The sequence below is a fragment of the Orycteropus afer genome, unplaced genomic scaffold (genome assembly GCF_000298275.1).
Source record: "Orycteropus afer afer isolate SDZICR_OR568_19922 unplaced genomic scaffold, OryAfe1.0 scaffold00042, whole genome shotgun sequence".
NCBI lineage: Eukaryota > Metazoa > Chordata > Mammalia > Tubulidentata > Orycteropodidae > Orycteropus > Orycteropus afer.
In genome coordinates this window covers 4,046,901-4,059,378 of record NW_006921629.1, presented here as the reverse complement: position 1 = coordinate 4,059,378, position 12,478 = coordinate 4,046,901, and the positions used below count along the sequence as shown (strand labels likewise).

The 12,478-nt window shown below is 37.7% G+C and overlaps 1 protein-coding gene across 1 annotated transcript in view; it reads left to right on the top strand.

The window, feature by feature from the left end:
• The first annotated feature begins 2,145 nt into the window (after window positions 1-2,145).
• Window positions 2,146-12,478, top strand: part of SUZ12 (SUZ12 polycomb repressive complex 2 subunit) — a 45,995-nt gene continuing 35,662 nt past the window's right edge. Inside the window, exons 1-4 of the mRNA XM_007937339.2 lie at window positions 2,146-2,419; window positions 4,671-4,717; window positions 4,821-4,885; window positions 8,776-8,844. Of these exons, the coding sequence (XP_007935530.1) occupies window positions 2,146-2,419; window positions 4,671-4,717; window positions 4,821-4,885; window positions 8,776-8,844 (455 nt within the window). The remainder of the gene's footprint in view (window positions 2,420-4,670; window positions 4,718-4,820; window positions 4,886-8,775; window positions 8,845-12,478) is intronic.

The following is a 12,478-nucleotide window of genomic DNA, read 5'->3' as shown; positions in this document are numbered from 1 at the left end:
ACAGGTTTGGTTGTTTTGGGCTTATGTGTCAGACACACAATGGCTGGCTCTCATTCTCAGGACCATTACTGGTTAGCTACAGTACTTAGACCATGCCCACACCCAAGCCGAGAATGCTATCATGGGATTTTTAAAGGAAACCATCTAAGAACATCCCAGCCCCCTTAGTCCCGTTTCTCTGTTCATCATGGATTTATGATAACTAGTCTTTTTCTTTAACTCAACCTGCTCTCACCCCTCAAAAAGGGAGAACCCTGTACAAATGATAAAGACTGGCCATTTTGCCAGTTAATTAATAAATTAGCATTCTGGTTTATAACTTTATATCATGATTTGCTTAGTGTGATTTAATTCTCCAGACCCTGACTGAATTGATGAAACTTTTTTCTAACCCTGTGAAGTTGAAACCAGCAGTTTATTAAGATCTAAACATCCACAAGCCTCTGTGTGTGTGGGGGGCATTAATCAGAGAAAGTTTATTTCAGAAATATAAGAAAGAAATTTTTTTGTGTGTGTGGAAATTAAAAAAAACACAGAGTACAGAGAGTAGTATAATAAAGCATCTTGAACTTTTTGTCTGTGTAATCACTTATCTGAATATAAAACATTTGCTTTGTACTTAAAAACCAGCAACAGGTTACACAATTTCAGATAAAAGGTGTGTTTCCGAACTGCTAGATTTGATATTAAATGAATAATTTGTTAATTAAGTAAAAACTTTGCTAAAGTTAGTACTTTAGTACTGTAGTAAATGCTTTGATAATTAACTTTAGTTATTTCAATAGCCATTCCAAAAGACCTGTTTTGTAAACAACTTGAATAACCATTCCAAAGATCCTTGTTTTGTAAATAAAGTGTTTTGCAATTAACTATAAAAGTGCTTTTGACAATGTGAAATAGTTTTGTTTATAGGTTGGGATGTATGAAGATAATGTTGCATTTTAGTGTAATATAAGATCATAGGATTTGAATTGCAAGGACACCCTTAAGGATCAGCTTGTTCAACCTGAAATTCAAATCTTTTGAGTATTATTAGCTCAATTCGAAACCAAGTCTGTAATAGAAGGTTAAATGGGCCCTGTACATCTATCTTAGTTTTAAGACCTGCAAAATACCGGATTCCCTCTTAAGTTTTTGAGAGCGAAAAATAGACTCTCAAGAAGGGCTAATATACTTTTAAGAAGTTATCCAGAAGCCTTACAGCACCTACAGAAAATAGTTCTCCTCACTTCTATAGGAAATCCCTCCTGCAGTATAAATCAGTCCCTTTGGTGGAGCCCAGTAGCGTCCAGAGCAGAAGCCTCAACTTTTCTACTGCCCCAGGTCCCTTTAATGGCTTTGCTGGGTGGGAGTTGGCTATCGGTGGCGTTAGGCACGTGGTGACGAAGGGACAGGGGGCGCGACCCCCGCCCTGGCATCCACTCAGATAAGAAGCGACCCCGACGTGGGCACACCAATCTTCACGAAGGGCCCTTTCTGTGAAGTTAGAGACTCGATGAGCCGTAATGAATCTCTCAGTTCATTTAACAAGCCCCTCGGCCCCAGGTCCGCAGAGGCCCGCCTCTCTTTAGGGGTCTTGTACCCCCCTGGGGGCGGTGACTGACAACTCTCCGAGGGCGAGAAACGGCTCCCTAAGCCGCTCGCTGGGTCCCTCTCTCCCCACAATGCACCGGGCCAGCAGGAAGGCCGCTCCGACCCCTAATTTTCCCGCGAATTCAGTTCAAAGAGGCGGCCGGGCCCGCGATCGGCAGCGCGCACGGGCCAACCAAGCCGGGCCTCCTCGAGAAGCGCCTCCGCGTGACTGACGGGGGAATCCGCGGGCCAACAGGCTGGGCGGCCGGGCGGCGCGCGCTCCCGTTGTCCAATCAGAGCGCCGGGCGGGGGAAGTGGGCGGAGTGAGGCCAGGGTAGGGTGAGCGGCCTCGGGAGCCGAGCGGGGCTGTAAGGAGGAGACACTTTTTTTTTTTTTTTTTAACCTCCCTCCTTCCCTCCTCTCCTCCTCCCTTCCCTTCCCCTCTCCTCCCCTCTCTCCTCCTTCCCCCCTCGGTCCGCCGGAGCCTGCTGGGGCGAGCGGTTTGTATTGCAGGCGCTTACTCTCCGGGGCCGCCCGGCGGGTAGCTGGCGGGGGGAGGAGGCAGGAACCGCGATGGCGCCTCAGAAGCACGGCGGTGGGGGAGGGGGCGGCTCGGGGCCCAGCGCGGGGTCCGGGGGAGGCGGCTTCGGGGGTTCGGCGGCGGTGGCGGCGGCGACTGCTTCGGGCGGCAAATCCAGCGGCGGGGGCTGTGGAGGCGGCGGCAGTTACTCGGCCTCCTCGTCCTCCTCCGCGGCGGCAGCGGCTGGGGCCGCGGTGTTACCGGTGAAGAAGCCGAAAATGGAGCACGTCCAGGCTGACCACGAGCTTTTCCTCCAGGCCTTTGAGAGTGAGTGTGTATGGGGCTTGGAGGGCAGGGATCTTCACCTATTCCAGCGTTGGGGAGACGGGACACTCCTCTCGGGCCCCCCTTCCTCGCCGGGAGCCCACTTGATTTGGGAGTGGAGAAGAATTCCGGGCGGGTGTATTTCCCCTTCGGGGTTTGCGCCTCGAGAGGACCTGAAGTCCAGGGCCTTTTGGGGAGGTGGACTAAGGGGTCCGGGGTAGGTTCTTGACTGCCCGGTCTGCACAGGAGATTAAGCAAGGGGCCCCGCGTTTCGAGTAGGCTGCTTTTAGATGAGGTTACAGTTGGAACTGAGGATGCAGGCAGATCCTGAAGACTAGTTCTGGTTTTCTTTGATGCCTTTCGTACTCTAGAAGTAGAAGGGTTTCGGTTGTAGGTTTTGAGAAGCAAAATTAAGGCTGCGAAGGGATCAGTACAGTAAAACCGGCCGAATTGTCATTAGTTTGAAATGCCTTCGCACTAACTTGGTGCTGCATGTTAACATGGCACCTTTTGATGCTTTGAATCTTTCAAATCTATCAACCCATTTTAAGGGTACCGACGTTGAGACACGGCGAGTGTTTAAGCCTCTTACTTCTCTGGAGACAACTCCGGATTTCAGCCCCTTTGCTTAATTCGGTAATATTTTCTTCGGTCAATTTCTCTTTATTGGGGGCGAGACGATGACTTATTTGGAAAGGGGAGCACGGTCTCTGTGAAACAGACAATAGAACTTATAAAAAAAAATCGTGACTATAAATAAATACTAACTGTTCTTTAATGAATGTTATAGCTTCATTGTTTTCCCTTTTACTTTTGTCTGGATGTTATAGTTTCGGTGGTCTTAATAGCTACATATCTTACAGAAACCCGAATAAACCTGGCCCTACCGCTGAATGTCTTTATTTACAATTTTACCGTGGCATATGTTAAGGGCATGGTATCAGCTGTGCTTGGAAAGACGTATTACATTGTTTAATATCCTTCCTTCATTCTCTTTCGTTCGCACTTGATGACATTCTAATTGGAATTTTATAGAAGGAATTTCAGTTTTTATTGAAGTGAATGTTGAACCTTCCTGAGGGAGAGAGATTCACATCATTCATATTTTTACTTAATTCACTTTGAAAATCTAGAGAAGCTTTAATTGAAAATATGGTGGAGAATTATGACTATGAACATCGCTGTTTGTAACCCTTTCTAAAAGATTGCACCTCCTTTTAGTTTAACTTGAAATTAAAACTAAACTAATTGAAGATTAAGTGGCAATTTTGAAAATTCTTTCTAAATGTTGGAAAACATATTCTCCAAGAAAGTTTTAACTTTGCTTTCTGGTGAGTCCACCCTGGAGAAGTTAATTGTCACTAAGAGGTAGATTTGGTAACAAACTTAAGTCTTCCCTAATACTAATCTTAGTTTCTAGGACATTTAAATGCTTTAATACTAATACAGCTACTCATATTTAGTTCATTTTGATACTGCTTTGTTTAAAGAAATGTGATACTAATAGTTCCTTAATATAACAGTTACTATGGTATGTGTATGTAAAATATTTTCCATCTAAACCCTAAATCCATTCTAGCAAATTAGATTTTAACAGTTCAGCATTAAAAGATTGCTTTGAGAATCTGTCATATTGAGGTAATACTTACATTCAGTAAAATACATATAAATTTAAACTGTAATTAGAAATATTCGTTGAGGGTTTTAGCTACAAACTGTGTCTCTTCGTGTCTTTAATAATGACTTTTAACGTATCTGTAGTAGGATATTTAGGAAAAGTTTCATCCCCTTTTGGCTGAACTATTCAAATTTTAAAAGTTACCAATTAAAAAGTGAAGTTTTTGTTTTGTTTAGCTTCAAATAAATAGTTACTTTGCTGACTACCTCATTTCAGCTGCTTTTGGAAGGAGATGGGTTATAAATAGCTTAAATTAGTTAAATTTAACTACTCTTTCTTTAATTCTACACACAAACTAGTTTGAACAATAGGTACTTTAGAAATGCAAGGTTTAAGAATAACATTGTAGAGAACCTTATATTTAAAATAAAATGTAGATGAATTTTGTGAATGTATGTCATAGATAGAATGCATTTTGATCTTGTGCATATTAATTTCCTGGATGTAGTATTTAGTACATGATTTCCATAACAGGTTATCAGTTTATATTGGTGATAACACAGGCTGGGTTGGTATTTTCTTGACAAGTGATAAGTCAATTTAGATAATGTTTGGATTTTGTTCCTTGTTACCTAGAACCAACACAGATCTATAGATTTCTTCGAACTCGAAATCTCATAGCGGTAAGTAATCAAATTAAACTACATATGATATATATGTATATTTTTTTTTCTTCGAATGTCATTGTTATTTAGTTTTAATACTCTTTAAACTTTTTTTTTATAGCCAATATTTTTGCACAGAACTCTTACTTACATGTCTCATCGAAACTCCAGGACAAACATCAAAAGGTACATTTTATGAATCTTATTTCAAACTGATCAAAGCTTGTTAAAGTTTGTTTTAAAGTACTATTTGCAATTAAAGATTAAATGTGAAGCCTGAGGTAGAAGAGTGACTGGTTGAATTAGTTGCAAAGTGAAATTTGATGTCGCTTTTGTACATCTCAGTTAATAGAAATTTCGGTAGTGAAATGAATGAAATTAGTGTTTTCTCTTATGCTGTTGGTATTTAATGGTATCTTATGTATCTAATAATAAAGAATTTGCTTCTATAATGATAGGTTCAGAAAGTCTCAATATTTTTGTTGATGATCTTACTGAAGGGGAAATTCTTTTGAAGGCAACAGGATGAATGTTCTTGAAAAACGAGACTTAAATCATCTGGTTTCAAGGTGGAGTCTAGAGATGTGAGGTAGAGCTTATTTTTTGCCGTATAACTTTTAGCACTTAGCCATATGTAATAATATGGAATGCAGTTTCTTGTCCTAGATGCAAGATTATATTTATTGAGCATACCAAGTGAACAAGTTTAAATTTAAAGGAGAGATCTTTTTCTGTTTAGCATTCAGTTTTGATGTTACTTTACTCTTGACTTGGTAAAACCATTAAGCTATCTCAATAGACTAAACTACTTTGGGAATTCTTATTAGCTATTAAGTAAGCATCACTTTTTCTATAGTAAGACCTACTTGAGCCTTATAGGTAGATCGAGATGTATTTTGAAATGTTAAAACTTCTGACATTCTTTCTGAATCTAGAGAAAGCATTGCGTTTAATAGGTAAACTTGCCAAGCACCTAATTAGGAACGAGGTGATGAATTAGGCAACAGAATTAAATATGTCAGCTCTTTACTTCTGTACTCCAGTATTTAATCTATGCCGGAATAAAGGACCAGATAGTAAAAATATTTTAGGCTTTGTGGACCAGGAGACAAAAATGGAACATGTTATATAGGTACTTATATAAAAAGAGAGAAAATAAACATCCACCAATTTCTTACTGACAAAATTCAAAATATAGTAATAATTGAGTATAATTTTTTGTGATTCAGGCCTGCTAGTGAGAAGTGTGAGGTTCCTTTTTTTTTTTTGGCATGGTGGGTAAGAGAGATGACATTTCTCTTAATAGGGTTTTAAAGTTAGTGTTTCCTATTGTCAGATGGATTGCAAATGTTTATCTGTAAAAACTGTTCTTAACTCATAGGCTGTAGAAAAACAGGTGGTAGGTTGGATTTGGACTATGGCCATGGTGTTCAGACCTCTGATCTATAATAATTTGATTTAGTAGTTAATTTTTTTCTTTCATTAAAGTGTTTTTAATATGAAAGACACTTGAGTTACTATTTATGGTGCTGCCTGATTTTAATTTTAAAACTAAATTATAAGTTATTTTTAAGTAAGTTTAATTGTTAATCTAGAAATGCATTAAAAAATACACATTTAAAGTTCATTGTTTTCCTATCATGTTTTAATTATTAAGCATTTTGGGATGCATTTCTGTTGTCTGCCAATGGGCGGAAGCAATACTAAAGCTTGTTAGTAGAAAGTGATTTTCTTAAGGTAATTTTAACTTTGGGGATGTTTTAAGCAATTTATCAGCCAAGAAATACATCAGTCCCACTTACTTTATTTTTATACAAAAATGCAAAGGAATCACTAAATTCTTTTGTTTTCTGCCTGGCTTACATAAGACTAATTTTTAACAAATTTTACTTCGACTTTTATCTTCAAATGAGTGCTGTCCTCTTCAGAGTAGTTGGTGATTTGGGAAAGTGACACGTTTAGCTCAGTGATTGTACCTTTTGTTCAAAATGTTTTGGGAACTCCTTTTTTAGTATCACAACAATATAATATTCATTGTTGGAAGAAACTTGTCCTCTCTTTGAAGTTATACATTCAGTTGTATGTAATAATTTTGGTATATTTGTTAAAACTCACCTTATACTCTGGTCTCACTTCCTAGAAGTTTAAAAATTTTATGGGCTAACACTACAGTGATACAGTAGAAGTACAGGTGAGGAGAAGGGCATCTTTTATTGAATCCGTTTTACTAGATTTTGTGTAACTTGTTTCTGAACCTTCTCAAGAAAACTTCCTAAAATTGCTTGAATTTTAAAAATACTATTTTTGATGACTTTTTGCAGTGGTTAAGTGGTGGGCTGCCAACCAAAAGATCAGTGGTTCAAATCCACCAGATGCTTCTCTGGAGGTGGATATGGCAATCTGCTTCCATAAACATTATAATCTTGAAAACCCTATTGAGGTAGTTCTACTCTGTCCTATAGGGTTGGTATAAATTGAAATCAATTTGACAGCAACGGGTTTGATAACTATTTCCCTTGTCAAATCTGTGAATTAGCAGTACCTTTCTATGGAAAAATACTTTGTGTTGGGGGAGAGGGTCTGCTTTTGTGTAGTTGGTTATGGTGTGTGTTTGTTTTCCTAAGAAAGGCTGGTTTGCCTTTATGATCTCATCTATTTCAAATGGTTATTAATTGTTGGTTATTCTCCTATGCACTTCTCCTATGCACAGCTTTGTAATGTTGGAAGAGATGAACTTTGAAATTTATAGTCTTGCCCTTCTTCCTACAAATAGAGTTTCTTCTTAATCATGACATAAATATAAACATTATTCTTAGAAGTTTCTAATAACTTCACAGACCTCCTTAACAGTACCTTTCATATTTATACTGAAAAGTTCTTTTTAACTAGCCTAGAAGAATCCTGTGTTTTTCTTCTTTCTTCTCTCTTATCTGTGGAGGTTGAAAAGGCATTGCCGTCCTTCATAAAGTACTTCTTACTATGCTCTACTGGATAAAATTTTAATATTGAAGTTTTCAGTAACTCTAAAGGTAAAGAGAGAAGCTTTTTATAAAAAGGTCTTTTGTTACCAGAGGCTGGTCTTACTCACCTAAAACATAAATTGTATCAATTCTGCTCTTCCTATCAGTGTTTTACTGCAATGTATTTATATTAACATTTCTTGCTGGCAATTTTAAATTATAGTAGTTGATTACAATAGTTATTTTTGAGGAATGAGCAAATGGTAATTTCTAGTATTTGGAAGTTTTATAAAGTAATAAAGAGGAATACATTAAGCTTTTAAAGTTCTAAATTTAAAGAGAATATGTTAGTATAAAGAGAAACATTTGTTTCCAGTTAATGAATTACTTTCTTTTCCTTAAACTTGTCCAGTTAAAACCTAATTATTTTGTTATGATATAATGGGTATGTCCCCTAAACTTCAAAATCTTTTCATGGTAGCAACAACCCTCTCTTTAAAATGACTTCTATCGTTTACCTTTGGGCTTTGCTAGCTAATAGTTTTAGAGGATGCTTTATAAACTTCAGCTATGTTTTGTAGAATATCCATTTTTATGTGATGATACTAGTACATATTGGTCAGGTTACTTAATAAAGTGTGAATGTTTCAAAATATATGTAATTTGCATTTGTTTGGCTCAGTTTAACAGATGCTTGAATACCTACCAAGTACAAGGCACCATGCCAAGTACTACATGGTTTTCTTTGAAGAAAAGCAATCTCTGCCCTTCAAAAGCTTATCATCTAGTAGGAGAAATAAAATATTTATATAGTTTCACACGTAGGAGACTAAATGTCAAGATAAATATAAACCATGTGCCATGCATAAGGAGTACTTACTCTGGGTTGGGAATAATTACAAAAGGTTTCATGGAAACCTTTGGGGCTTGAAGGCTTAGCTGTTATAATATACACTTTCTCAAAAGTATTCATTGTTATAGCTAACTACCCATAGTTTTTCTTACTAAAATAATCAAAATCAGTTTTCCATCTTGCCTACTATAGTAACAATAAAGTATAATCTGTTTGTTTTTCCCAGTTGAGAAGTGATTATTTTGTTTATCTGTTTCTTCCAGGAAAACATTTAAAGTTGATGATATGTTATCAAAAGTAGAGAAAATGAAAGGAGAGCAAGAATCTCATAGGTAAGATAATCTATCAGTTTACATTAAGTGATAAAATTGAGGAAAGAGGAGAATTATAGTGATCATTTCCTTAGTGATCACCTTGATATTATAAGGAGTTAGAAGGTATTTTAGAACTCAGTTGGTCCAGACTTGTATACAAATCAGGAATTCCTTCTACAGCATTCCTGGCAGAGTCCTTAAGCCTCAGCTTGAATACCTCCAATGTCAGGGAACTGCCTTTGGTACCAGTTTCTTGCATTTTTAGTCATAGTCTTTCTTTGTAACTCTGCAGTTGGTCTTAATCCTACTAACTCATCGAAAGAGAGATGAAGACTCACATTTATGGTAACACTTACTATGTGCTAGGTGCTGTGGCAGGTGCTTCACACCATCATATCTCTTCTAAGAAATCATCTTCAAATGAGAGGGATTCTCTGTCTGCATCTGTCCTTCTCATTTAAATCTTTCAAAGAAAATATTCGTAACTTTATATTTGAAAAATTTTTCCTTACATGAATTTCAGAAACTTGACCCTTTTAGACACTTTCAACTTATTGTCTCTTTTCAAATACGATATGTAGAACTAATCTTCAGATCTTTTGATTAACTTAACATCTGCCTAATACCTAGATATATGGTCTTCCACTTGTTCTTTGATACATATATACTAAAGAAAGTTGAATACTATTCTAAAGAAAAATAGGAACTTAGTTGGCATTTGTTCATTCACTCACTACTTTTAGGGAGAGTGCTTGTTGTTGTTATGTGCTGTCGAGTCAGACCCGACTCATAGCGACCCCTCCTTGGGCTGTTGAGGCAGTGTCACTATGGAAGTAGATTGCCCAACCTTGCTTCCGAGGAGTGGCTGGTGGGTTTGAACCGCCAGCCTTCTGGTTAGCAGTCAAGTGCCTTAAGCACTACGCTACTAGAGCTCCAGGGAGAGTGCAGAACTTAAAAAATACTAGATTTTAAAATCGAGTTGAAAAAATTGCCAAGATATAGTTCTCTTGAAGTTTTAACTCCCATTTTACCAATTTAGATTAGGATCAATACTGGATTAGTGATACTTCATTTACGGTTTCTTACTGTTTCAGTGACTGGTTTAAGAATATTTTTGCAGTTATTAATATTTTGAATATGGCTTTTGAATTAGATGATTTTTTTTTAAATTTTGAAATTGCCGTTTTTATTTTACATTTGCAGTCTTAATAGGACTTAAGTATAATTTGTATTTCTGTATCTAGGCAGTCCTCAACTAATATATAAGCTAGAAGCTGAGATCTTAAATCTTTATTTAGTCTATCTACTATTGCTCAAGAAGTACCTTAAAAGAGAAGATGGAGTATATCCCAGTGGATATACACTTTGTTATTTGTTAGAATCTCTGTTCCAAATCCTTGTCTGGTCACCTACCCAGCTCTTGGGATCCTCAGGGGCGATTTTTACTTAACCTATAAACTGTTGTCAGCCTGCTTTAACTTTTCTGCTTATTTTTTCCTGACCACGTTACTCATTTGCCCTCCGTGCTTTTTAAGGTCCAAATGAGAAGGAAGAATGAACCAAGAAGATAACTTGACCCTTTTCTTCATCTTCCCCATCAGTTCTACCTTCATTGCTGCTAAATGTACTGTCTTGTTGTGACATTAACTTTGATAAATAACACATCTTAGAGGGTGTGCTATGAGGAAGATTGACTATACTAGACAATCACTCCCCCAATATATTTTGTACCATTTAAGCCAGTGGGTTCCATAGCTAGGCCAGTACTATAACAGAAGTGTTGTTAACCAATTCAGAAATATCAAGAGGGTTAAGTAAAATTCCTGCTTATAAATTTGCAGTGCAATTGTTTTGATCTTTAAGGTCCACTTGAGATGAGTGAGTTGGCCATGGACCCCCAAGCTCTACATATGCCTTAGTATGTTGTTCCCAGAGGCACTAAAATGAAATTGCTTCATTTGAAGTTTACCCCAAGACCCCATATTACTAAGTTACTACAATATATTTCTCATCTCAAATTGGTCATTGTTCTACTAAAATAATCACACGGGTTGTCGACAACCCTGTTGTTGTTGTTGTTGTTTGCCATTGAGTCGGACCCGACTCATAGTGACCCCTCCTTGGGTTTGTGAGCCAGTATCACTATGATCACTATGGAAGGAGATTGCCCAACCTTCCTTCTGAGGAGTGGCTGGTGGGTTTGAACCTAAAGACCAATATATAATGCTAGCACTATAAAACTGCATATACATTCTGTTGTCCAGTTCTTTCTTAAGAGAGAATAAATCTTTGCTATTCTAAGATATTAATTAGTTGAAGTTAAAATCGTAAATTATTTACAAAGATACTTTTCTACTTTCTCTTTTTTTTTTTTTTCCGGTACTGTCTCAGACAGAGCTCTCATTCAGTTTGATTGGATTCTGGACATATTCAACAATTGTGGTTTAGGAGACTTCCACTATAACTCAACGCTTTTTGTATTTCATTCCCCAAAGTTTCAGGGGTAGTATCAGTGTAATAAAAAATTATACTAATGCTAAAGCCCCAAAATTGCAACAACCAAATGCCAAACTAATTTTAATATTTGTATTGACTTGCAAACTATCCTGAATTACAGTACTGTAAGTGATAGGATGATATCCATACACCTACAAGGAGCTCTGGTAGCGTAGTGCCTAAGGCACTTGACTGCTAACCAGAAGGCTGGAGGTTCAAACCCACCAGCCACTCCTCGGAAGGAAGGTTGGGCAATCCACTTCTGTAGTGATACTGTCTTGAAACGCAGAGGGGTCGCTGTGAGTCTGACTTGATAGCACATAACAACAACAACAAGGAAGACCAGTTAATGCTATTATTATTCAAATTTACGCACCAGTCACCAAAGCCAAAGATGAGGAAGTTGAAGATTTCTGCCTACTTTTGTAGTCTGAAATTGACCAAACATGCAGTCAAGATGTGTTGATTATCATTGGTGATTGGAATGCAAAAGTTGGAAACCAAGAAGAATCATTGCTAGCTAGAAAATAGGGCCTTGGTGATAGAAATGACCCTGGAGATCACGTGATAGAATTTTGCAAGACCAACGACTTGTTCGTTGCAAATACCTTTTTTCAACAACACAAATGGTGGCTATACACATGGACTTCGCCAGATGGCGCACACAGGAATCAGATCGACTACATCTGTGGAAAAGGGCGATGGAGAAGCTCAATATCTTCAGCCAAAACAAGGCCAAGAGCTGATGTGGAACAGGCCATCAACTGCTCAAATGCAAGTTCAAGTTGAAGCTGAAGACAACTGAAACAAGTCTATCAGAGACAAAAATATAACCTTGATTATATCCCTCCTGAATTTAGAGACCATCTAAAGAATAGATACGATGCATTGAACACAAATGACCAAAAACCAAAGGAATTGTGGGATGACATCAAGAACATCATCCATGAAAAAAGCAAAAGGTCATTAAAAAGACAGGAACGGAAGAAAAGACCAAAATGGATGTCAGTACAGACTCTGAAACTTGCCCTTGAGTGGAGAGTAGCTAAAGCAAATGTAAGAAATGATAAGATAAAAGAGCTAAGCAGAAGATTTCAAAGAGCAAGTCGAGAAGACAAAGTCAGTTATTGTAATGAAATGTGCAGACTCGGAGTTA